This window comes from Ambystoma mexicanum, chromosome 3p (assembly GCF_040938575.1).
Source record: "Ambystoma mexicanum isolate Mex_15411 chromosome 3p, UKY_AmexF1_1, whole genome shotgun sequence".
Classification (NCBI taxonomy): Eukaryota; Metazoa; Chordata; class Amphibia; order Caudata; family Ambystomatidae; genus Ambystoma; species Ambystoma mexicanum.
In genome coordinates, this window is record NC_090925.1 from 122,577,982 (window position 1) to 122,605,051 (window position 27,070).

The 27,070-nt window shown below is 48.5% G+C and overlaps 1 protein-coding gene across 3 annotated transcripts in view; it reads right to left on the bottom strand.

The window, feature by feature from the left end:
- LOC138580152 (C-type lectin domain family 2 member D-like) overlaps nt 1-27,070 on the bottom strand; it is a 357,666-nt gene that overhangs the window by 155,984 nt on the left and 174,612 nt on the right. For all 3 annotated transcript variants that reach the window (XM_069650477.1, XM_069650475.1, XM_069650478.1), the window contains one exon: nt 19,935-20,045. In XM_069650477.1, coding sequence (XP_069506578.1) covers nt 19,935-20,045 — 111 coding nt within the window. The remainder of the gene's footprint in view (nt 1-19,934; nt 20,046-27,070) is intronic.

Here is a 27,070-nt window from a genome sequence, read left to right on the forward strand (position 1 = left end):
TTTGTCGCTGGGGTGTGACTTCCCCATAGCAGAGTTTACGCCATGCTTATCGGGGCCGGGGACAGACGATGAGGAATGCGAGCGTTCTGTCGAAAGGTCAACAACCTCCGGTTCGGAGGCCTGATAGTCACTCTCGCCGTCGTCACATTCGGTGGTAGCGGCAGAAGTCCCTGGCCTTGGCCATACCGTAGGCCGCCCACCGTTTTACTCTATGCTCTTTCAAAGTCTTGGGGCGGAGGAGATTGCAGGCCGCACACCCTTCCTCTTTATGATCGAGTGGCAAGCACCGGTTACACCGTCTGTGCTTATCCTTCCATGGGAATTTGTTCTTACAAATAGGGCAAAATCTAAATGCAGTCCTCTCCATAGCTGAGGTTACACAGAGTGACTAAGACCAACTGGGAAAGAGGGAAGAAAGGGAAAGGCATTTTCAGTTTGAAAAGAAATGTCCACCAGACCCCACTCTCCCTACTGTATAGACGGCGGAATGCCGGCCACGTGGTCGGCAACGCCGACAGGATCACCTTCCGTCGAATCTCGCAGGTCTTCAGCGGAAACTGGAACAGCCGTCGAGACAAGGGACGGAAAGGGTGATAATAATATATCTTTATAGAATAATTCGACCAAAGGTCGTTGGACAAATGGACTTTACGAACTCTGCATAAGGGCAACCAGTTATCTGGGTGGAAAAAAACAATCTGAGGGACCTTGACGCGTGAGGGATCTTGGGTACACTACACGTCACATAGGGATATTGTTACAGCCACTCCCATGTCGACGTCCCCTTTCGATTCTCTAAAGACAAGATGCAATACTCTGCGGTTACCACAGGATGTCGGACTATGCACAGCATGTGATTCTAAGCAGATTGACAAAGATCAGAAATATATGTTTCGATATATGTTTCGAATAGGAATATTATGAATTGCTCTAGTGTTTTACAAATTGAATAGAAAGAGGATACATATTTTTTGAAGTAGAAAGTTCATGACCTAAATTGATGCGTGTCTAGCTCTGTCCGACTATTGGTCTTGATCATAGTTCTATTTAGAACTGTTAAAAAGCATTGACAAAACTGTTTAATTTACCAATTGAACCACTGGGAATGTAGGTACCTCCCTCACAAATTCTGCATCCAACATTACAGATTTCAGAACAGACTATCAAACTAAAATCTACACGATTCTGAACAGAGTGTCAACTTAAATGGGTTAAATTCCCTGAAACATGCAATCAATCTTCACGTTCTATTCATCACCATTGTGTTACATTTCCGCAATCGCGTACCCCGGATTACCGTCTCTATGCGGTCATGTGATCCACGTCAGCTGATTGCTGCCTCAGAACCCGCGTCAATCAGCTGTTTAAAAGCATAGCAGTGCGTGAGTTCATGGCTTCTGATTATAGCTACTTTCACTTGTGTTACCAGTGTTCCGGTATTCGGTTACCTTTCCTGTTGCCGGCTTTTGCCTGCTGTACGTACTGCCTTGCGTCTGGTCCTGGCACCTGTTTATATATCTCAGCTACGACTCTTGCTCGCTGTACAGACTGACTTTGCTTCTGGTCCCCGCACGCATTAGGATATCACGGCTACAACTTGTGGCCGCTGTACCGACTGCTTTTACCTCTGGTCCCTGCACATGTATAGATACCTCGGCTACGGCTCCTTCCAGTTGTATGGACTGTCTACTCCTTACCTGCCGCACCATTTCTGTTTTTTCTCTGTTTCTCCCCTACATTTCTTCAGTGCTTGTAGCTCCTCCTCCTTTTACACTACGAACGCTGTGCTGTTCCCTCAGCACCAGTTTAAGGACTTTTCCTTCTTTCCTTGGCTACACTCCGTGATGGATTTCTGCATCTGTTGAACTCCGTACACGTTCAGGACGCTCTGCAGATTAGATCTTTGTGCATCATCCCGGCTCTAGTGCGCCCCTCGTGCCGTCCGGGATCAGTTACCCTTACTAACTTCCTTGTTTGTTGTATTATCGTTGTTTTTTTACTTCCTCTTGCTCCCGTCCACCTGCACCTTCCTTCACCACAAAACATTACTCGGTAAGGAAACCTTTTTGTTTCAGTCATAGTACCCAATATTGGTCATCAGGTAATCATGAATTGCTGTCTTGTAGGACTTTGGGGATAGAAGGTTTCATGCACATCATTTAATTATACTGGACCAGTCCAGAACCCAGAAAGGTGATTGACACCCTACTAGATAGGTGACTTATCCTTTGGATAACTGATAACTGGATATTGATTATCTGTTTTTCTTTCACAGCATGGGTACGTGGCGGTGTGTTCTCCCCGCTCTTTTATGCGATTTGTCCCTCTGTCTGGTTGATTCTACCTATATAAAAGAGTTCCCTCAAGTGAGGAGGCCTGGGTTAAAGAATAACCCAGGCTCTTCTATCAAGGTGTCCAGCAAAGGGACCAGCACTCACCTTTCAATTCCTCCAGAGCCACTGGTTCGGTGAGTAACACATTGGCTGTGGCTTTTAAGAAAGCTGGTAAGAAATTGGTCTAAAAGACTGGCTGGTAGGCTGTACATTATTTCAATGCCATTTAAAAAGGTTTACGTTCAGAGAATTGTTGTAAAAATAAATTACCCTTACGGTTGAAAGAAAAAAACATATCAGGACATTCAGCTGGATGCAGAAGGGACCCACAACCCAGCACACATAGCTATCACTCCATCCATTCACTTTGTTCTGATCCCCTTAAGTAGCTACTTTACGAAATCAATTTTTAAAACACTCAGGGTCATTTTTGATGGGGTGGTGCATTACATATCAGGCATAAAAGTGAAGCGTAGTGCTTTTATGCCTCCATTTAACGCAATGCCCTATTTTTGTACCTTTCCAAGGCACAAGAGCAGAGCAAAAGAAGAGCACCCGTGTTTACACCAACATGACATTTTCTTGCAGGCATAAAAACCAAAGGATTCCCTATGGAATGCGTCTGACACTTACACCTAGTAAATTATAGCAGGATTCCAGAGGAATCCATTGTAAAACAGTGCCTGCAAAGCGTAATTTGCGGGAGTGTGGACAAGTGTTTCGTTGCAGCTGGGTGTCCTTTGCTGCTGCTTACCAGAGTCTGTTTGCTATTGTTACTGAAGGAGGGGCTCCATACACTCATGCACTCCGACCACAGCGCTCCGTGCTTCTGTGCTCTGTGTGCTCTCTGTGGATGTCGCAGCACTGACTAATCTGCTACCACTGGTCCTGAGGCACGTGTCTCCACTGAGCTCCGACACCAGTGCAGATTGGCGGGAGGCGCAGAAAGGGATTTCTGCAGCCCATTGGCCCCTACACTGCAGGTACACCATATCATTTTGGAACTTCATCCTTGGCCTTGAACTAAATTATTTCTACATGTCTGCCTGCAAGAAATACTGCTATGGCCTGCGGAGCACGGTGAAGAATAGGGGGAAACACACTCGCAGCCCTCATAGCAGGCCTAGCAAAGCTGTACGCCCAAGCAGGGAAATGAAGGTCGGGTCTCGAAGAAGCAATTGGAAATTACCTGTTTTTTTACAAAGTGGCAGTAATGCGACTGCTGGAGAGCCTGGCCCCTTTCTGCCACTGGAGGATGGAGCTATATCTTTCTTGTCTCTCTTGTATTGTGACTTGTATTAATTCCGTAAAGTCAGTTATAATTGATAATAACTAATCCCTTCTAAAACTCCGTTTAAACTTAAAACAGAACTTTTTGGGTCCTAACAGTAACATTGTGAACATTGATCTACCTACAAACTTATCAGCCTCCCCGGATCTGGAACAGTATGGATCCACCTCTGATTTAACTACTACCAGTAGCAAATCTGGGGGGAGGCTACTTTGACTTTGCCAAATTCACCACCTGGACTCCATACCATCCGTACATGGTCTATCAAATCTAAAATAGAATCTTTGTTACACCTATGCGCTAGTATGGCGTCGGAAAAATCTGATTTAAAAAAGAAACTGGTAAAGATTGTGGACATTATTACTGAAAATGTGAAATAATTGGTACTGACCCATTGGATATGAACTGACATCCATTATAGCATCAGAAAACCGATGAGTGAGCATGGGGCGACTGACCCTATTCCCCAGGAGTACGGCATGGAAGTCCCTGAAACGGTTAACATCATTACCTCTACAGAGGAACAAGCTTTAGATGCTCTGTGCACAGAAATATCCATGTTAAATAGCCCCTATTCCCCATGTATTAAATCAAATAAGGGAAAATCTCGGCAACAAAGAAGGTCTTGTCCAGCCCCGAATTTGAATAATAAAAAAAACACCTGGGATAAAAGGATGAAGCCACATGTTGATGGCAGGACGCGGGACATCTCTAAGGGGCTATATTCAGTCACCAATAGGACTGGAGATGGAGCTGGGGGGCGCCAGGTTTTGTTGCATGGCCCCATGGACAAATGGTTGGGAGCCCCAAGGCGAGAGGAGTCTGACTCTGTGGATGTGTTGGGGAATCCAGTTAATGGGATTCAGGGAATACAGCTGAAGTCTCCTTCCAACACAAATACACCAGCCAAGCAAAGGAGCCCGTCAACTAAAAAGGCTGGGGTCAAAAAGCTTGCAGCTTTCACTGGTCAGTAGGGTCCTCCTATGCTGGAAAGTAATATGGGAAAAGAACATGAGGCCCCATTGAGGCTTGGGGGGCTAGGCAATCCAATTCAGAGCAGGAATCAGGGGAGAGGATCAATACAGAACTGGGTTACCTCGGGATGGTGAGTATGGAGACTAAAGAGGTGCCCATCTATTCGATTGATTGCAGCAATGTGCCACGTGGAGGCCTCTCTTGCAGCCAGATGGGCTTTTTTTAAGCCTTTTCCTGACCCAGCGTGTTATACTGGCATAAAATACCCGAAGCTTGTGGAAAGAAATCCCTTGGAAGGTAGCCCTTTCTTTAAATCGACCTTGGCTTTTGGACTTACTGCATTTAATTCCTGAATTGTGCAATATTACAACAAAAGACATTAAGGGCTTCGAACTACCCAACTTCCATAGTATGACGAATTGGGTTTTAGCTTCCTTTACCTCACCATCAGTGATTGAACTTGCAAACATTCAACGGCTCTTTTGAATCTGGGATTTGACACCCATGTTTTTTGTTCACCTTTGCAACCAGTCTATGCCCCAGAGCTTAGATATCTGGCCCAGTCCACAAAGGTCTTGGAAAGGGGTGATATGTTCTGATTCTGGGAGAGAGGGACAGAGGTTGGTGGGCACCTGGGTTAGCCCTCTCAAATTGTCATGTTGAAATGGGGTCTGCACTACTCTACCTTTCCGGGTGATGTGCTGGAGGTCACCAATCGTTGCTGAATAACAGTTCTGTACTTGACCATACAATGCTTAATGATCTATTCCTTTTGCAGGAGACCTGGTTTACGACGCAATTTTAATCTTTTCGCTTTCCTCCATTCCTAAAGCTGGCCGTCCTGTATGAGGGCTATGTATAGGAGCAAAGGCCATTTATCAAATGAAACAGAATACTAATGCCTGTATAAACGAGTATCTGCTCTGTGCAGTATTATCTAGGTCCCCATTTGGTGGTCGAAGTTTGCTTGTAATCATGCTGTACGATCCCCCAGGTGGCCGTATCACTTTTGGGTCCTCATTGACACCTTGCGAACCAGGCAAACACTATTTCCCAAAGGGGTATCATGGTAGTGTTGGTGATTTTAATATTGATTGTTATGACTATCGCCAAAATATGGCTATGGGTCCTGTGAAGGAAAGGAAAAACTATCAACAGGGAAAAGACTGGCGAGAACTCAGAGGAGTTCGGTCTATAGCGTTTAACCCCCACCAATGAAGACCATTACATTTGGACCAATGGGAGACAGCATGTCTGTCTTCACTTTATATTTACTAATGGCCCAGTACTAAATAATTTGTCGTCTTTACGGGTATTTGCAGTTCTTATTAGTGATCACGCAATTCTGGAATTAGAATTGCAGGTTGGTTATATTAAAACATCAGAAAAAATATTAGACATCCCGACCAGCGGTGCGCAGGGTAACAGACTGCGATGGACGAAGGGTAATATTTTAGATCTAATGCTAAACTGATAAGGGCTGGTGAAATGGGAGTCCCTGTGCGGAATTTACTAACCAGAAAACATCTGGGCAAGCCAGACACTCCATTTGATGTTTTGAGAGCCAACAGGCTGTTGTTCAAAGTAAGGAGGAACTACAGTCTGGGTGATGTGGAAAAGAAAAAAAGTATTGACAAAGCAGAGCCTCATACAAACAATGGCTTCTAAACCATCGCTATAATGAAGCCAGTGCTGGGTGGAAGCTTATTAACAAACTAATGCAAGTGTGGGAATCCAAAACATTTTGGCATTTGATCCACACTCACGTGGCTGGTATTAGGGCCAATGAAGTCTGTGGCCTTGCTGGAATGGATTGGGAAGCATATATCAGAGACAACTATTGGGTGGATAATTAACATGACACTGCCCTGTATTGCAAGTCCATGGTGAACACCGAGATATGGAGGCATGTGATGGGCATTGATCGGGTTGAGATCATAGGTAAATTAAAAGGGTCTTGATCAGCGGGCCCTGATGGACTGTGCAATCTTATATTCAGGAGCAATCCTGAGTATTGGGCAGAGGTATTGCAGTCGATGTTTGTGCATATATGTGACACTGGTATAGTCCCTAGGATATGCAACAATCAATATTTGTTCCAGTCACCAAGACTGCTTGCAATGTTGGACAGCAACTCCAAGATTATTATGAAAATCTTCTTGGAGCTGCTGAGCACTTCGGCCGAAAGTAGGGGCCTTTTTAATCTTTGCCAGACTGACTTTTGGAAAAATCACATCATGATCCACCATATGTGGGTTTTGCTCACTCTGATACGATCAAAGTCCCTGATTCTGCTTTGTACATATGTTGATTACAGCCCTGCCTTTGAAAGTGCTTATCGGGACAAACTGGGTAAAGTTGGAAGGGTGGGGGTTGGATGACGCGATCTTGTACTTCCTGGAACAATTGCATTGTGATTCCCAGGTAAAGATACACCACTCGCAAGAGGGCAATCTAAGTGAATCATTCCCCACAAATAGAGGACGGAGGCAAGGCTGTGTCCTAACACCTCTTCTATACAACCAATATGTCTCAGATTTCGCACCGTGCCTGAAGTCCGTTAACAATCATCCCCTGCATTTTGGTAATAAGGGCATACATTAGCTCACTTATGCCAACGATACAGTGATTTCGATCGTACTGCGGTAGGGCTGCAACAATCTTTTGATTCTTTACATCTTTATGCTTTGGAAAACAGACTTTAGGTTAATGTTGTGAAAACAAAAATAATGACTGTTGGGAGGCGAGTATATAATGCACCCACCTTTGTCTAGAAAATGGGATGATTACCATTGGATCAAGTACAATTATATATGTTTTCGGGCCACCAAGAACATAACCCATGTGGGAGAGAGTCACCCATAAGGCCTTGTCCAAATAAGGAGGATTATCAACCGTTTGGGGGGCAGATCTATTGAAGCTAAGATCAGGGTGTACAAGAACTCTATAATTCCAGGAATATGTTGCCTGAGAATGTTGTTGCCTGGTTGCCCCGTCTGGAGCAAGGGTTTTGCGCTCATTATTGGGCTTGCCCAGTGCGGTCCCAGTTCAGGCGATTAGGCTTGAACTGGGCCTTCAGTCCCTGTATCCCCTCTGGTGGACTGCCGTAGGCAGATTGTGGGCAAAGATTAGTTTTGGGGACCCCCACACTAGACACACTCGTAACTGTACACAGAATGTCAGGTTTAGAGAATTGGAACGCCTAGTGCTGAGCCACTTTGACATTGGCAAGAGCAAGATACCCAAGTCTGTTATTGAATTCCACCTGGCTGGGATTGAGAAAAGGTTGAGGGCATGGGACCGCATATTCTCTTTGGCTCATCTGGGAAACCCCACGCAGCTATCTTACGAAGCTGCGGATGCCTGGCCTGGTACACTTTGTACTTTAAGGTTTGACATCTTGCTGGCCCTGTGATCCATTTGAGCATGAAAAAGTATTCCCAGAGAGAAAAGACTTTGTAGGATATGTGGAGAAAGTGGGGAAACATCTCACCACATTCTAACACAATGCTCACACTGGCAACCTTTCTATGAAAAGGGAAATGCCGCGTTTCGGGACATTGATCTAGAGCAATTCTGGTGTGCGCTTTATGGGGCGGAATCACTTGTAGTGGTATCCGGTGCCTATTGTATATGGCAGATGGATAACAAACTGGCCGTCTGTATTGATGTAACATGCAATGATGAACTTGTATGACATGCATTACTTACTGTAAAAGCAGTTCCGATGATTGGATCTGCTTAGATTCACATGCTGTGCATATGGTCCGACATCCAGTGGTAACCGCGGAGTATTGCATCTTGTCTTTTGGGGACCGAAAGGGGACGTCGGCATAGGCGTGTCTGAAACACTATCCCCATCGTGACGTGTGTAGTACCCACAATCCCTCACGCGCCGAGGCTCCTCCGATTGTATTTTTTCTGCCATGAGGGAGCCCATGGCTATAGTGAGTGAGTACATGAAGAGGGAAAGTAGTAAGAAGTCTATGTTCCTTCCACCCCGAGCGGGGAGGCAGGGAGGGCGCATGTGAATCTAAGCAGATACAATCATCAGAAATGCTTTTCCGGTAAGTAATGCATGTCTTCTGATGCTTGTTAATCTGCTTAGAATCACAGGCTGTGCATAGACTAGCGAGCAGTACCCGGAGTTGGAGGTGGGTTGTGAGAAGGAACAGTAGAAAAAAGATGTCTTAGTACTGCTTGTCCCACCTGAGAATCAGACCTAGAATGAGTGTCTAGGCAATAGTGTTTTGTCAAGGTGTGTACAGAACTCCAGGTTGCAGTTTTGCAAATTGACTCTAGGGGAACATTTGCAATGAATGCTATGGAAGCCCCAGTGCCTCGAGTAGAATGTGCTCTAGGCTTGAAAGGCAGTTCTCTCTTTGCAAGAGTGTAACATGGTGTGATGCATTTGACAATCCACCTTGATATTGCTGATTTAGAGACAGGGTCCCCTTCTCTACCAGCTGCCACTGAAACAAAGAATTGGTTAGTTTTCCTCAGTGGTTTGGTTCTATCCATGTAGAACATGACTGCCCTGCGCACATCTAGTGTGTGAAGACTTCTTTCGGCCATGTTAGTAGGTGTCTGGAAGAACGTGGGTAGTTCGATAGACTGGTTCACATGGAACTTCGAAATAAATTTCGGCGCAAACCTGGGATGTGTGCGCAGAACTACCTTATCTTTGTGGACTGTAACAAAGGGGTCCAAAACCGAGAGGGCCTGTAGTTCGCTAACTCTTCTGATAGAAGTGATAGCTACCAGAAAGGCTGTCTTATAGGTCAGGTCTTTTAGACTAGCTTTATGCATAGGCTCAAAGGGGGGTCCCATGAGCCTAGTTAAAACCACATTTAGATCCCACCCAGGAGCTGGATGAGTGATGGGGGGATACATTCTCTTAACCCCTTCCATAAAGGCTTTAATCACAGGTATTTTCCACCACGACACCTTCTGCTGTGACATGGTGTAGGCTGACAACGCCGCTAGGTGAACCTTTAAGGAATTGAAGACTAACCCAGAGTCTAACAGGTGGGTTAGGTATAACACAATGTGAGAAGGCATGCAATCGATGGGATTGACGCCCTTGGAACCGCACCATATAACAAAACGTTTCCATTTGCTGGCATAGCAGTAACGTGTGTTAGGCTTCCTTGCCTCCCTCAGTTTGTCCATGCATCTTTGAGGGAGTTGTACATTTCCAAACTCTATGACCTCAGGAGCCAGGCTGCTAAATTCAGAGTTTGTGGGCATGGGTGCAGAGTCTCCCCCCTGTCCTGGGACAACATGTTGTACGGGCAGGGAAGCTTGACTGGAGGGGAGAGAGAGACATCTCCATCAAGTGTGCGAACCAAGGTTGGCGGGCCCACATGGGAGCTACCGGAATCATGGTGACTGGTTCCTGCTGCATCTTGTGTACTATCTTGTTGAGAAGGGGCGTCGGGAGAAAAGCGTATACAAATTTCCCGACCAAGTTATCCAGAGACCGTTCCCGATGGATCGGTTCTGGGGGTACCTGGAGGCGTAATCTTGGCATTGGGCTTTCTCCTGAGTAGCGAACAGGTCGATCTCTGGAAACCCCTATTCTGCAAAGACGTTGGCTACAATGTCTTCGTGCAGCCTCCATTCGTATTCTTCTGGTAGAGGAAAGTCTCTGCTGAGCACGTCTGCCAGAAGATTGAGTTCCCCTGGAACATGTTGGGATATCAGGAACATCTTGTGTTTGAGAGCCCATATCCAGATGTTCTGGGACAGCTTGGATAGACCTAGAGAGTGGGTGCCCCCCTGTTTGTTCAGGTAATACATTGCTGTTGTGCTGTCTGTTAGGACCAGCACTGTCTTCCCTTGCAGTTGCTCCTGAAAGGCCTTCAATGCTTTGAACACTGCCAGTAGTTCCAATAGGTTTATGTGGTTGGACGCTACCTGAGGGGACCACACTCTGTGCGCTGTCTGATGAAGCAGGTGAGCCCCCACCCCGTGAGAGATGCGTCTGTCGTGAGAGTGGCTTCCACTGCAGGGGTGGTGAAGGTCTTCCCCTTCAGGAGGTTTTCCCTTGACCACCACTGCAGAGAGAGAACGAGGGCTGGCGAGACAACTACTAGATCTTCCCATTGTCCGCTGGCCTGACACCACTGGCTGTTGAGCCACTCCTGCATGGGACGCATGCGCAGCCGCGCGTGGGGAACCAAGTATATGCATGGCGCCATCATCCCTAGCAAACGCATAGCTTTGCGTACCGTCACATCTCGACTGGCTACATACTGAGGAACCTGAGAGAGCATGTTCTGAACCCTCTCGCTAGAAGGGAAGACCAGACCGTCTTCCGTCCGGATTAGAGCCCCCAGAAACTGTTTTACTTGACTGGGGACCAAGCTGGATTTCTTTTCGTTGATAGAAAAACCCAGCCTGAACAGGAGGTCTACTGTTTTTTGGGTGTTCGAAAAACAGACGTCGAACGAGTCCCCCGTGATGAGCCAGTCGTCGAGGTAAGGGTAGATTGGAACTGCAAGTCTGCGCAGGTGCGCTGCTGCCACTGCCAGGATCTTGGTAAACACCCTTGGTTCCGAGGCTATGCCGAAGGGGAGTACTTTGAACTGGTAGTGTTTGTCCTGAACCATGAACCTTAGGAATTTTCTGTGCGCTGGCAGCATTGAAATATGAAAGTATGCATCTTTCATATCCAATGTCGTCATGAAGTCTTCCCTGTTTCAGCAATGGGATCACCTCTTGCAGTGTTACCATGCGAAACTTCTGGGGCTTTATGAACTTGTTCGCTGGGCGCAGGTCTAGAACAGGACGCATGGTGAGATCCTTTTTGGGTACAAGGAATTACACTGAATAGATACCCTCGTTTACCCGAAGAATCGGGACGGCTTCTATGGCGTCCTTTTCCAGCAGCGCTGCCACCTCTTGGATCAGGATCTGTAGATGTTCCGGTGAAAGGCGTCGATGTTTCGGCGGTCTGAACTGTGGAATTCCACGCAGTAACTGTGGGCGACCGTCTTTAAGACCCACTGGTCTGAAGTTATCCCCTCCCATGCCTTGAGGAAAGATGTTAATCGCCCCCCGACCGGGGAGGCATGGGAGGGGACCTGGACTTGGTGGTCATTTCTGACCGGCAGAAGATGCTCCTTTGGAATTGGAGCCTCTGCCTCTGTTTCTTGCCCGCTTCTGACCCCTCTGGGGGTAGTAGGTGGAGCTTGTGGATGGCTGACTTGCGTTGAAGGTGCCCATGCCAAAATTGTTCTGAGCGGCGCAGGCTTGTCCTCGAAAGGACCGCCGAGAATTATTGCCCCTCTGCGAAGAGGGTTTCTGGGAAATCTGGTGCAGCGATTTAATAGTGCTCCTTCTTGGCCGTTTCCAACGCATCGTCCACCGCCTTCCAAAGAGGTTTTCTTCCTCGATGGGTTTGTTAATAATGGATGCCTGGGTTTCGGGCCTGAAGCCCGACGTATGCAGCCACGCATGCCGTTTTAAGAGAGTGCCCTGAGTGAGAGACCTGCCTGCCGTCTCTGCGGAGTCAAGGGTATTTTTCACCACATTCTGATTGGCCACCTTACCTTCCAAGACAATAGCTATAAGCTTGGCTCTGGTCGGTTCGGGAACCTCCTGAAGGCTTTCCCTTGAGTAGGTTCAGTTGGGCGTCGACATAGCTAGCTAGCAGCGTCGTATTATTGGCAATGCGGACGGTATAAGCCACCGCAGACGTGACCCGTTTCCCTAGGGCATACAGCCGTTTAGACTCCTTGTCTGGGGGGGGATTCGCCCGAGGCGAGGGGAACCCCTGCTCTCCTGCGAGTGTTAGCGACTACCAGCGAGTCTGGGATAGCATGTCCCTTAATGTACAACGGGTCGGTGGGAGAAGGGCGGAAAGGTTTTTCAACCCTCGGGTTCACAGCCCTAGTTTGAGCGGGTGCGAGTAGTGATGGAGCCAACCGCCTTTTGACCGAACTCAAAAGGGGTATGGACTGGCTTGCCGGGGGTTTTTCATTGATGGTGTCTTCCGCAAAATCCTGTTCGGACAAGGCTTCAAGCGTGGCAATCTTGAAAAACTCTGCTGCTTTCTTCAACATATTGTTGAAAGCCATTTGATCGTCCACCGGGGAGGCTTGACGAATCGGCGTGGACGGGGGAGAGTCGAGGTAAACGATATCGGAGTTGTGATCGTCCTGCTGGGTGTCTTCCCAGTTGTCAGTAACACCTTGATCTTCCCTGTAGTTGTCCAGAAAAGAGGCCTCCTCATCCTCTGTATAAATGTCTCTAAAAGTGTCTAATTGGGTATCATCCTGATAATCCGTCTTTAGTTGGACATCTTCCTGTGCTGGGGTAGTGTCCAGTTGAGTCTTTTTCGGCAGAGGTTGGTCAGAAGTCCTGAAAAACTGTTCCAACCGGTCCATGCACCCCTCAAAATGTTCCGTGGTCCACTTGGATGACCCAAATGGGCCTAACCGAGTAGGCGCTGAGGCCTCAGGTCGAGGGCGTTGAGAGGATCTCCTTAGAGTACTAGAGAGGGGAACTTGGCTTTCCTCATAGGAATCCTCGACATCGTCTTCCACATCCGTGGAAAACTTTGACGGATTGGGCCATATCTTCGGACGAAATCGGTACTAGGCCTACCGCCATATCGATTCTATTAATACTTCTACGGACAGACTCCGAATCGTCCGGGGAAAAAAATCTCCGAAGTACCGGGAGCCTTTTCCGCGGCTAAAGCAGGGCCTGCGGAAGGCTTCTCGGGTAGAGGCCTACTTGTAGTTTTCGGAGGCTTACAGGCCTTAGAACTCGTCGAAGTTTCTAGAGCGGAAACTTCGGTGCGTTTAGTTTGGGGTGTAGCGCCCTCGTTATGTTTAATGTGCCCAGTCGTCACGCGCTGCTGCGGGTGCGGGGAAGGCGTCGGATCAGAACGATCCGTGGGCACCGTCGAAATTTTCGGCGGACCCGTTGGCGCTCGCCTTCTTCGACGAAGGTGTCGAGGAGGGCGTCTGGGTTGTGCGTTTTGTGAGGTGCGATTGTACGCCCCTGTCACCGGGTGTGGTCCCTGTAGCAGGGCCGAAGTCGAGCCTGGAGGGGTCGGGGACGGGCGTGGCGGTACCAGAAATGTCCGCCTCAAGGTCTATAACGTCCGCGATGGACGTTTGGTCATCCGGCGTACCCCCGTCACTTTCGGCAGGTGTCGCGGCAGGGGAGGAAGGCTCCACGCGTGACATTCCGTACGCAGCCCACCGCTTCAACCGGTGCTCCCTAAGGGTCTTAGGTTTAAGGAGTTTACACGCCAAACACCTTTTTTCGTCGTGCTCTAGGGGGAGACAAGCGTTACACGACATGTGCTCGTCTTTCCACGGATACCTGACCCTGCATACAGGGCAGAACCTAAATGGAGTCTTCTCCATAGCAGGAAGGAAGGATGACCAGACCAAAAAGGAAAGCAGTGGAAAAGAGGAAAGACATAGTAGAATAATATGGCAAACCCCGAGCCCACTCTCCCTACTGTGTAGGGCGGCCGGAAGGCCCGACCACGTGGAAGGCCGAACGCCGAAACTTAGGCGTTGGATCCCACAGCCGCAGCCGATCTCCCCGTAGTCTTCGTCGATGATCTTCTTAAGGCGAGTGACTTAAAGGGGAGTAAAACCGACAATTCGGTAAGATAAACAATGTCTCATGAAGAGCTCCGCTTAGGGTGACCAGTTATCTGGGCGGAAAAAAACAATCTGAGGGACCTCGGCGCGTGAGGGATTTTGGGTACTACACACGTCACGATAGGGATAGTGTTTCAGACACGCCTATGCCGATGTCCCCTTTCGGTCCCCGAAAGACAAGATGCAATACTCCGCGGTTATCACTGGATGTCGGACCATGTGCACAGCATGTGATTCTAAGCAGATTAACAAGCATCAGAATTATTTATTCTGTATAGGGTGTGACTGTGTATGTGTTTCTATTAAGGATTTTAGTGTGAAAGGTTGTTTAACCAAATGCCCCTAAATACAAAATATATATTAACAGCGTAATTTGCAGGATGTATTTTATTTCTCACAAAGCAGAGAATAAAAGTGAAGAGGAAAGGGGATTTCGCCTCCATTTACACTTCATGATTAAACTCTGCATTGTGAGCGATGAAAATTGCATGCAGAGGACCCTGCAGAGATGCAAGTGCAAACACCAGTGGTTGCCTACATGCCATTTGCACTTTTATCTGAAGGACCTCTCAAACACGCACCCCATACATCTCCTACTGCTGTGTCATCTTTGGAAGGCAAATAGGACAGTGTTCAAAGCTTGGGAAATCTTAAATAAACATTGTAATAAAGAATTTGATTGATACAAAATTACTAATCAAATGCATCCCAGACCCGCTTCAATCTGTACGTGCTCTTCTACACGGGGGAAAACTGGGACAAAGATATCTGCGCTGCTTATGCTTCCAGGGGTTGTAGTGAGGAACTTGCAGTCAGACTTAGGTTTTCTTCACATGAAACAGAGCACTAAAAGACCTATGCACTGGACATGAGAGCTGTAGATTTATGAAATAGCGTATATCTGTCATTGCTTGAAGGCTTGCCTATCCATTTCCATCTGTAAGCTGAACAGAAAACTAATAAACAGGAGATAATTCATGTTATTTTATGTTATTTGGAATTTATATAGCGCTTTATTTATCATTGGTATGACCTCAAAGCGCTAGTAGGTTGAATGCCCTCGGGGACCGTAGTCCAGGTCAGTTGAGAGAGTGGGTGTCGTAGGGTGCTTGGGTGCACCAATTATTTGAGCAGACGATGCAATTGCGAGATGGTAGCTGCATCCTAGCATTAGGTGTGGAGTTGATGATATCAGTTGAATGTGTGCAGTCTGGAGGATGGACACCAAGACTGGGTTCTGGCTGTGTTAGGCCTCTGTAGGACGCTGATGCGTGCAGCTAGGCCAGTATTTGTGGGATGTAGCTGCGTTTTATTAGAATGATCAGGTATTCGTGCAGTAATGTTTGTATGTGAGCAGCTAGGCTGAAATGATCGAGGGGTGTAGCTGCACTCTAATTGTGTGTTGGTGTAGAGGAGAGTAAGCATAGTGATATGCTAGGCGAGTGTTTGGATAGGGTTATAATCTAAGGAGCTCTGTATTCTGGATTTCAAGCGCGCGCTTGCTATGTAGTGGCTTAATAAGGGTATTCAGTGGCGTCATTGCTTGGGATCTCATTTGCAGGTCTTCGTGGTCACAGATAATCATAGTCAGTGTTATGGAAAGAGCCACGTTTTTAGAGCTTTATGGAAGGACATACAGTCTTGGGTGTGTCGGATATATGTGGGGGGCAGGGGGTAGGGTGAGTTCCACAAAGTTGGGACCAAGGTTGAGAAGACGGATCCTATTCCTGACAGAGTTAGAGGTTGGAATCACTAGAAGGAGGTCAGTGCTTGATCTTAGGGTGCAAGATGAGAGGTAGGGTTTCATCTTCCCTTATAGGTACGTTGGGCCTGTATTATGCACTGCTCGGTGAGTGATGCATAGGATCTTGAAGGTGGCTCTTCGTCAGACTGGGAGCCAGTGGAGGGTTCGGAGAGGAGGTGAGATGTGGTCTTTGCGTCCCAGTGGGAGGAGCAGTTTTGCGGCAGTGTTTTGGGCTCTTTGGAGTTTGTTGAGTTGGTATGCCAGTGCTCCCAGGTATAGGGCGTTGGCATAGTCCAGTCTCGACAGCACAATAGACATAACAGCGGCAAGTCTGTTGGGGGTGGGAGAGGTAGGGAAAAATGCATCTGAGAAGTTTGAAGTGGTAGTGACAGCATTTTGACACGTTGATCTGACGGGAGAGGGTTAGGCCTGAGCCCATAGTGCAGCCTAGGTTTTTTACTAAATCGGAGGGGTGGGTAGGTGGGCCAATGGAGGGGGTGCCATGGGAGTAGATGTGGGAGAAGGGCAGTATTCCCAGACACCATGATTATGCTTTTATCTGGGTTCAGAAGGAGGTGGTTTTTTTTGTTGTCATCCATCGGTCAATATCATTAAGACAAGCTTCAAGGTCGGGATGAGGGTTGGTACTTGTCTTGGGGATTCTTAGGATAATTTGTGTATCGTCAGTGTAGTTCTAACAGGAGAGGTTGTGCGTGCGGATGATTCCAGGTAGAGTGGTCATATAGAGGTTGAACAGGAGAGCAGATAGGCAGGCACCTTGTGGTACTCCAGTGTTCAACGAGCGAGCAGTTGAGACGAAAGGTGAGGAATGTTATTTATTTCCTATTGCAGAGGGAGGAGGCAATACTTTTGAGAGCAGTGCCACGGATTCCTAGGGCATGGAGGCGGTCAAGGAGGATTGAATGGTTAACCGTGTCAAAGGCTGCAGAGAGATCGAGGAGAATCAGAGCTGCACAGCCCTCAAAGTCTGCAGTGACCTTGAGATCATCCTAGATAGAGATCAGAGTGGTTTCTGTTCCATGTCGCGGTCTGAAGCCTGATTGTGTGGGGGTCGAGGAGATAGTTGGATTCTATGAAAGAGTTGAGCAGTCCGGTCAATGAGGTTTGCGAGAAATCTGGTGTTGGAGATCGGCCTGTAATTCTTGGGGTCAAGGGTTGCCTTTTTTAGAAGTGGCTTGACATGTGCTATTTTGAAGGTGTCAGGGAAGATGCCAGAGGTGAGGGAGTAGTTTAGTGGCTCTCGCATGTTCTCCTGCGCAGGTAGAGGAGAATATTTATTTCAGGGCAGAGGCGGGGCAGGGTACGAGGGGCAAGCTGGAGGGTTTGCTGGCTGATAATAGGTCAAGGAACTTGTCTCTGGAGATGGGTTTGAAGGAGTCGAAAATAGGTAAAGTGGGCGTCTGAGCATTGGGATCAGGAGGGGTCGGTGAAGGGAAGAGGAGAGCACGGACTGTGTGGTGTTAAGGGCTGACATCCTGTCAAGTGCGGGGCACAATGGGGTGAGAGGAATTAGTGATTCATTAAGCCAGGAGTCAAAGGAATCAAGGGTTAAGGATCTATCATCGGGCAGCGTTATAGGGGAATGGAGAAGCAGGGCTTTGGCTAGGTCGGGGAGGACCTTGACTTTGTTCCAGCATTTGAAATCAGGGGTGGAGGCTGGGGTAGCAGTAGGAGGAGGGGCAGGTGTGAGGATAGAGAAAGGGAAGTGGTCGGTCCAGATGGTAGCGAGAAGGTCGATGGTAGCGAGAGTTTTACCAGAACGGATTCACAGGAGGCATTGGATGTCTGGGATTCTACGAGTGAGACTGAGAAATGGGGTTCAAAGAGGATTGCCACTCCACCACCTCTGGAGGGTCTATTGTGGGTCATAAGCGAGTAGCCAAGGGAGAAGGCTTTGTGAGCTACTGGTGCAAGGTCGTTGGAGAACCAGGTTTCGGTGATAAAAATGAGGTTGGGATTGTCAGAGGATAGGAGGTCAAAGATGCTGTGTCTATTTTTTGCTATGAAGCAGGCATTAAAAAGGATGCATGCGACTTTGTAAGGGGAGGGGCTTTTCGTGATGCTCATTGCAGGGGGAGCTTGGTGGACATGGGTGCCCGATCGGTTGTGGGTGTGGTAGGGTCGTTCAGGGTGGTTGAGACTGGTTGATGTGGGGAAGGGGGGGCTGGACACCTATGGAGTTCGAGTGTCATGTGAGAGGGTTACATCGATGGGGGCAGGAAGAGTAGGCAGGCGGAGGAGGGATTGGGAGAGACAAGGGTTGGGTCACAGAGGGTTCGGGGGGTTGGGAGGGTAGGTTTTGGATTGAGTCTGGTGGGTACTGGGGGTTTAGGAGTACTGGGTGAGAAGTCAAGAGCAAGGGTGTGGAAACTGGGAGAGGGGAGTGTCTGAGGGTAGGGGTGGGAGAGGCAAGGAGGTTGGACTGAAGCAGAAGTGGTGAGGTGTGGAGGGTTGAGGGAGAGGGCCAGTTGTAATTCCAGCATTTTGAGGGTTTTGGTGCCATAGGAGTGTGAGAGTGGGTGGGGGGGCAGCAGGGGAGGGAGAAGAGGCTACCGTTCTAGAAACGGTGAGACAAGCCACTTTCAGAGAAGAGAAGGGAAAGGGCGGCACAGGCGGTAGTTGCAGAGGGTGGGGTGTTCTTCAGTGGGATCAAGGATGGTGTGGAGGTGAGTTTGGAGCGCCAGAGAGCTCCCCTGGCTTGTGAATTTGATAATGGCCGTGGTGTATGGGCGGGGGTATGAGGTTTTTCTCAATAGATGCCAGAGGGAGAGTGGATGTTGATGTGTTTGGGAGGGATGAGGAGTGGGGGATGAGTGTTTGAGGAGGGAGGTGTTTGTTGCGCCAGATTGCTCCTCTGATCTTAGAGTTGGACGAGGGATGGTGGTAGGAGAGTGGGCGGGTGGCGTCCAGGTGTACTGGTGTACGGGGGTGGGGTTGTGGTATGCGACTAGGCGGGGGGTGGGGAGGTTGTGAAGTTGGGTGCTAAAGTGTGGGTTACATGCCACGAGGGGAGAGTTATGGGGGGGGGGTATGGTGCAGGGAGGTCAGGGATCAAGACGAGTTGGAGAGGAGGTATTTGTTGAGCTGGGATCTCCATCCCCGGGGGAGGTTATGGGTAGCGCCTAGTGATTGATGTACTTCTAACAGTTGATGCAGTGGCCTAAACTGTAGAACCTGCATTTAGGTTCTGGACACCAGGTAGTGGGATGGGCCGAAGAGGGCAACAGTAGAGTGGAAGTCTAGATGTAGTAGCAGCGCCTAGATTTGCGAAACAGAGTGTGTGGCACAGGTAGATAAGTCACAGTAATATCACAGTGAGAAACTTCTGGATGTGAATCAATCTAACAAGACAATTCTATGTATGCGGCGCAGGAAAGTAAATCACAGTAATATCTCGGTGTGCACCCTCTAGATGTGAATCAATGTTACAAGAAATTATAAGTGAGCGGCACAGGCAACATGTCAGTGTGCACGGTCTAGATGCGAGTCAAAGTAACAAGAAATTCTAGGTGAGCGGCACAGGCAAGTAAAATACAGTATTATCTCAGTGGGCACTTTAAAGATGTGGGTCAAGCTAAGAAGAGTAATTCTAAGTGGGCAGTGCAGTAGACAAGTTGTGAAGAAATGCACATTGGCATAAGCAATAGTTTGGGCTTTTGTGTAGGCATTTCACAGGCACCGAGAGTGATACTACTTAGCCATCAGATGAATGGCAACAGCTGGTGTTGGTACCTGCACCTATGAAAGCAGTGCTTAGCAAATGCCTAATGCCTATACAGAAGCCAAAAGCGTTGGCTTTACCAATGCGTGTTAGTACTTGTTCCTTGGTGCAACCTCCATCGCTCAGGTGAAAGCCGCTTTGAGTGCAGGTCACCCAGGACTTTTGTCATCCAAATAATAAATTGCTGGTTTAAGAGCTGTGTGAAGTGAAGACTCACCTGCAATGCAAGCTCCCAGGGCAAGCACAAAGAGCAGTGAAACTCCCACAGTAACAGCCGTAAGATATGGGGTTCCGGTCACATTTCTCAGGAAGGACTTCCGTTTATGATCTGAAAAAGAAAGCATAGTGTTCCTGTGGGGTTGTTCTATTACAGAGATATTGACAGAAGATTTAAAAAGACCCAACGCTAACGTCACGTGGCGCTGTGACTCGAAACTGCTTCTTTTCACGCAACAGACAATGTTAAAGTTTAACTAAAGGAGAGCTGCAGTGAAGGCGCTGTGGGTTCCCTCGATGAATGGGAATGTGCAGGTGCTCAGGCGCTGAACACTCCCAGCGGAGCCGCTCCTCTCCCCCTTCACTGAGCCGTCCCGTCCCCGCTGCCTAGGAAAAAGTGACGTTACATCGGCCCAGGGTTCCTATAGCCGGATTTCTGCATAGCCTGCTCTTAGAGAGTGGGCATGCTCGCCTGCAAGGATAGCATGTGTTGGCACAGACACAGAACTAGTTAATTTTAAGCAACTCTTCTGAAGACTTATACACACAGTTTGGCCGCTCCACTCCCCCCACATACATAATTATACGCCCCCTCACGTGCTGCCAGTAAAAGAAAGCGCATTCTAAGCGCTATGCTGGATGGACCCTGGTGCACTTACTGTCGCCGACGGTCGGGACTTTCACTTTATCCAGTTCCGCGGGCGGCAAGAGCCCCGCATTAGACCACGCGTCCTCACTCCCAGGCAGGTGTCCCTTCTGTGGGTCTACCACACCCGTGGGGTCACCACCCATCCCCATGCTGGCAAGATTCAGCCGCGCGCCTCTTCTGCTTGAAAGCACCGCCAGGACTTAGGCTGAGTAGTGTGGGCTCCCCTTCGCTCAGATTCCCAAACCCTGGTCCCCAGATACTGCAGTAATAAACAGACAGTTTTTTGTTGGTGGAAAAATTATGGCCGTAGGCTTATTTTATTTTCTACAGAAAATAGCACCAATAATAACATAACAAGCAATAATGACACCAACTCGCTTTTGGGCACTTCGTGTCCAGGATGTGTAGATGCCCCACCCCTCTTCTTGGCTGGTCTTATTTACCCGGGGCATCCGATCCTGGACACGTGCCGCCACACCTGAGTGGGTGAAGCCTCGGCCGCTCAGGTCCCCCCCAAAAGGCATCCCTACTTACAACCTCGCTCAGTTAAGGCTCTAAAAATGTTATCCGTAAAAATTCCCATCCCTTTGTTGGATAGATGTATCCCGTCCTGGTGGAACAACTCTGGATTGTTCTGGGACAAACCATGCTTTATAAACTGGAGCCCCATGCTTCTGCAGTACTTTTCTAGTGCCTTGTTGAGCTTTTTCCTTGCAACTTCGATTGCATGCCTCCTGTGCGCGCCGTACCAAACTCTGCGTGTGATTATCTCCGACATGAAAATTTCAGTTTTCCACCAGCAATGCGCCATCGCCCTTAGGGACTCGCACATGTTGCGCAGCAGTTCGCCCTTATTTGTTTTGACTAGGTCATTTCCGCCCAGGTGGATTACCAGGTACTCGGGTGGGTCCCTGAAACCGATCAAATCCGACAACCGGTCGTGGATGTCCTCCCAGTGCATCCCAGGGAGGCCCCACCAGGATGTTATTGTCTTTTTAAAATGTAGACCCTCTTTCAAATCTTCGATCACCTGCCTGCCCGGGTTACAAATGAGTGGCCGACTATCCATGCCGACTTGTATGGGCTCGTATCTGCATTGGGTGGATAGGAAAGAAATCATATCAAGTGTTCGCTTACATATCTTTTGAACCATCCAAACCTCCTGCCCATGCTGACGTGGCTGCCCCTATTCTAAAGGAGTGGGTCCCAAATTCCGCTGCATCACATACTGCTACGGCTATGGTTTTCTTTAGCACTGCCTGGAATTGATATCTGCTGAGCGCCCTGCCGTCCCTGTGGATTAGTAGTTGTCCCCCTACATCGGGCCGTACCTCGATAAATTCCTGGTAATGCACCTTGGGTAGTGCCCCCTATCCTTAATACAATTCAGCTCTATTGTTCTACCTTTCCCCAGCTGGTCTGTTTTCGATTTCCTAAGTAGTATTGACATGCCCTTGGACCCTAAGCTGATGTCGCCTCTTGCTAGACCGTCCCCTGCAACCGTGTTGCGTGCTACCAGTTCCCCAATCCTAAAAGCCCCATAATACGCTACTGCAAATGCTGCCCTGAACAGCCTTGTCTCATAATTGTTGCTGCACGTACCTTCCAACAACTGCAAGAGCTTCATCATTTTACCAAAATTCAGGGGTCTCCTACTATCCGGCTTCTTTCCTTCCAATTTTGCCCAGCCCTTCATTGCATATTTTATCCGAGGGCTACATGTTGGGTCTGTCACCCCTGCCACCTTAGAGGTATATGCGACAGCTGCCAAATGAGCTGCCACCCAGCTTTTTCTTTTCCCTTGCGCAAATGCTTTCTCCAGGAATTCACACATTTTGGAGATTGAGATCTCCCCCACATCTTGTAAACCAGTTTCTTTCAACACATTATTTACATGCCTCTTGTATTGCTTATCAGTCTTGTATGTTATGGCGTTCCTGGCCAATCTTTCTATCACTTGGCCTTGTACTTCCTCTTCTGAGTCAACCTTGTAGCTGACCTTTTTTTCTGCATTGCTTCTAATGGGACCCATGCCTTTAGTGGCGTTGGCGTTTTTATCCTGTTTGCGTCCGGCCGCAGCTCTTGGAATTTGTCCCACTGGAAACGAGACAAGGCATCAGCGACCACATTTGCTTCCCCGGCGATATGCCTCGCCTTTAATGCCACATTATTATTCAGACACTCCAATGTAATTGCCCTCATTAATTCCAATATCAGCGGGCATGATGCGCTTCCATTGTTTATTACATGCACTACCGCCATATTGTCTGACCACACATTCAGCTCCTTGCTATTCAGCTCTGCCTCCTAGGCACACAGAGCTACCCAGATAGGGAACAGCTCCAGTAATGTGATATTACTCGTCCAAGATGCCTCCAGCCATGCTTTTGGCCACTTTTCTGCGCACCAGTCTGTTCCTAATATTGCCCCAAAACCAAAACCCCCGGCTGCATCTGTAAATAGCACCCTTTTGTTTTCTTCGTTTAGTGGCGAGCGCCAGATCACCGCTCCGTTGAATGTTTTAAGGAATACACCCCACACTTCCAAATCTTTCTTGATTCCCCCGCCAATTCTGACTCTGTGGTGAACTTCTTTTGCCCCTCTTGTTCTCTGTTCGATCCTTCTCTGAAATATCCTGCCTTGTGCTATAACCCTTCCAGCAAAGTTTAGTTTACCTGCCAGTGATTGTAGTTCCTTAACCATGGCCTTGTTTTTGCCTTTTAGGCTTTTGATTGTTCTCAAGAGGTCCGCTACCTTTTCCTCCGGAATCCTGCACACTCCCTTTCATGAGTCTATTTCTATACCCAGAAATTGCATTCTCTGAGTGGGGCCCATTGTTTTTTCTTCTGCCAGTGGGAAACCCCACTCCTCTGTTAATGTCATGAATTTATTTAAGGTCGCCCTACATCATTCAGAACCCTGTGGTCCCACGAATAAGAAATCGTCCAAGTAGTGGACTACTTGTGCCTCCTCCAACTCCTTTGTGAGTGACCATTGTAAGAATGAACTCACTTTCTCAAAATATGCACACGAGATAGCGCAACCCATTGGTAGGCATTTATCAACATAATATTTGCCCTCCCAGTGCATGCATAGCCACCTTTGTGACTCCCAGTTGACTGGTAGTAAGCGAAAAGCTGATTTTATATCTACCTTCGCCATCAATGCCCCTTTCCCTGCTTTCCTGACCACCTGTACTGCATCCTGAAAATCTGCATAGGTCACTGATACTGCCTCTTGTGATATGCCATCGTTTACCGATGCACCTGGGGGGGTATGATAAGTGATGAATCAGCCTGAACTCGCCTGGTTCCTTCTTTGGGACCAGCCCCAATGGTGAGCATATATATTCGTCAAATGTGGGAGACCTGTATGGTCCCCCTATCCTTCCCAGTTCTACTTCTTTCCTGATCTTCTGGCCCACTAACACACTGTTTTCTAAGGCGGATTTCAGGTTTTTCGGGATATTCTGGGAACCATGACCCTCAAAACGTATCTTGAAGCCCTCCTGGAAGCCTCCTCTGATTGTCTTTGCGAATTTCTTTGTCTGGGAACACCTGTAGCCACTTTTCCATTCTTTCAACCTTAACTGGCATGGCCCCTTTCTCCATGTTTTTCTCAACTCTGTTTTTCCAGAACCCTGTGTGCGCTGGATGTTGTTCTGGTACATTTTGCTGTACTATGTTCGCCACTACAATTTTCGCATCTGTGGCTGAATTTGCATTTCTTGCCCCAGCTGCATGGGAACCAGTTTTCAAAGTTTCTACATTGTGCCGCCTCTGTCCTACTTGGCCCATTGGTTTCTTCTCCCACCCCCTTGTGCTGTTGGCAATATATTGTTCTGCCAACTTCTCTGTGTGTTGTATTGCCTGTCCGAAAACTCTGCTCCCTTGATCTGTCATAATTGCTCTCATATCTTCTGTTACCGTATCTATAATCGTTTCTAGAATCGTTCTGCCAATATTGCCTCCTTTGATAACCCCCCAAACTGCTCTGCTCCCTGGCGTCCCATTTTTCTTTTAGCACATTAAATATGTACAGATTGAAATTCTCTTCGTCCCAACCTATGTCTGGGAAGCAATCCATTTCCTTTCTAAATTCATGGTCGTATTCTTTCCATGCATCCCCCCAAATGCTTTGTAAACTTTTAACACCCTCTGCTGGTATGTTACCAGTGACAACCCGTCTTCTGGGTATTTCTGCAGGATAATGGTGGACATAATTTGGAAAGCTGCTGTCCAATTATCGAAATTCCTAGCTACCGGTGCCCTCCTCAGTAAGCCTTTCTCATCCTCTTTTATATCCTCTAGTGCTACATTCTGACCTCTCTTCTGTACATCTAGCAATGAAAAGATATCTATAAATTATTTCCTCCATATCTTCTCCTTCACTTTCTCGTTAATGTACCAAGCTTGGGCCTTCATCGAACGCCCCTGTGCGTCCTTCCCAACCGGGGCCCTGCCATATTTTGTCATTGCAGTGGCAGGTTCTTGTACTGTTATACTCGTGAGCCCGGTCGGTGCCACCGGTATGCTGGTGTTCGCCCCCTCAGGGGTAGCTCCTGGTAGCACCCCTTGTCCACCCCCCTGTGGGATGGGTACCCCGCTGCCTGTCGTGCCTGATCCATCAGCTCCCCGACCGCCTCTAGCCCCTTCTGCCCTGTTCTTCTTCTGCCCTGGTCTTCTTCTGCCTATCTTTGCGTATTACCCCCTTCCATCTCACCGAAGCCTTCAAGTGCTCTCTTTCCTCATCTTCGCTACTCTCCTCCTCGTCGGATGTTACTGCCGTTTGCTCGGCCCTGCGGTTTTTGGTCTTTTCTCTTTACCCTCTTGAGCTCTGGGCGCCTTACCCTGAACCGTGATGCATTCTTTTAACATTTTGACAATTTTTTCCCCAATGTTATTATCGATATTTTCTTTACCTTTTTTGTTGGTTTTCTTTTGCTTCTTCTTGGGCTCCTACGGCTGTTCCTGCGGCCCATCTGCCACTTCTCTCGCCCGCTTCTGGCCTTGTGGTATTGTTGCCTCATCTTCGCTGCTGCTGGACTCCTCTAGTAGCAAAGGCGACATTGCCCTTGCCTTCTCCTCCTTCTGCATCAGCTCCAGTACCCACTGTGCTCCATATTCTTTTTCTGTTTTTTTAGCCCATGCGCTAAATTCCTACGCTCTTCTTGCCCTTGCTTCGCAATCTACCTCTCTATGTTGCTCTTCTTTTTGTCCCGAGATCTTCCTCTCTATGTTGCTCTTCTGTGTGGAGCCTGCCCGGGCTGTTGGTCACTATGCTAATTGCCCCTTTTCCAAATAATTCCTGCTCCCAACGTGCCTAACAAAAAACAAGCACGGGTTATTAGCATAGCATGGGTGCTCCGCCGGCCCTTTCACAAATATGACCCCATGCCGAAATCCGGGATCGAACCAGGGGCCTTTAGATCGTCCGTCACACGCTCTTCCAACCGAGCTATTTCGGAACCTTCCCTCGTTGATCGTGCCTCGTAAACAGCAATCTTGTGTTAGTAACTCTAAAGCTGAGAGTGCCAATTCTGCATCAATCTCATGCTTCTGCAGAAATATTTCCCAAAGTGAAAAAGTGGCCAATACGTGGATAGAACCTGTGACCTTGGCTTTATTATCACCCCGCTCTAACCAACTGAGCTAACCAGTCAGCTCCTCTTCCAGCAATCCATATGGCCCTGATGTGCTTCGTGCACGCCGCCTTCCTTTTGAATTTAGGGGCTTGGCTCGATCCTGCAATCTCTCCGTTATAAGTCAGGACACTTACTGACTGTGCCACAGAGACTGGCGTCTGTGCTCGCGTCCTTCCGACGCGGCTAGTCTTGTTGCCGTACTCTGCCCCTCCGCGGCCGCTGCCAGCCGGCTGCTGCTTCCGTTGGCGGACCTTCGCCGTCTTCCCGCCGCTGCTCCTGTTGGTCCGTCAGCGCTCTCAGCCCTCCGAGTCCTGCCCGCGGCTCCTGAAAAAACCTGCGGCTCTTGGTGAACTCCACGCGGCTCCAAACGACTCGCAGCGGTCCCCTCCTGGCAATCGTCTCCACACGGCTCCGGCTCCCGACACCAGTCTTCTCCCCGCGGCTACGGCTCCCAACACCAGTCTTATTCACGCCACTCCGGCGGTGTTCTGCTGTCCGCTTGTGGCCCTCTTCTCCACACGGCTCCGGCTCCCGACACCAGTCTTCTCCACGCGGCTCCGGCTCCCGATACCAGTCTTCTCCACGCAGATCCTGTGGTGTTCTTCTGTCCACTCGGGTCTGTTTTGTCGCCGCTGCAGAGGGGGAGAAACGAAATCCTGAAAAGCCTGTAGAAGCAAAACGACAAAACGTTCCCTTCACCCCCTGATCCAGGCCCTGGGAGCCTACCCGTAGTAGGTGAGCTCCTTACCGGTTTGTAGTTGGCCTTTCACAGCGTGCCACCAATCTCTGGACTGGCTGATGTAAAATGTACAGTTTAAGGGCTTTCAAACACACCCAACAAGTG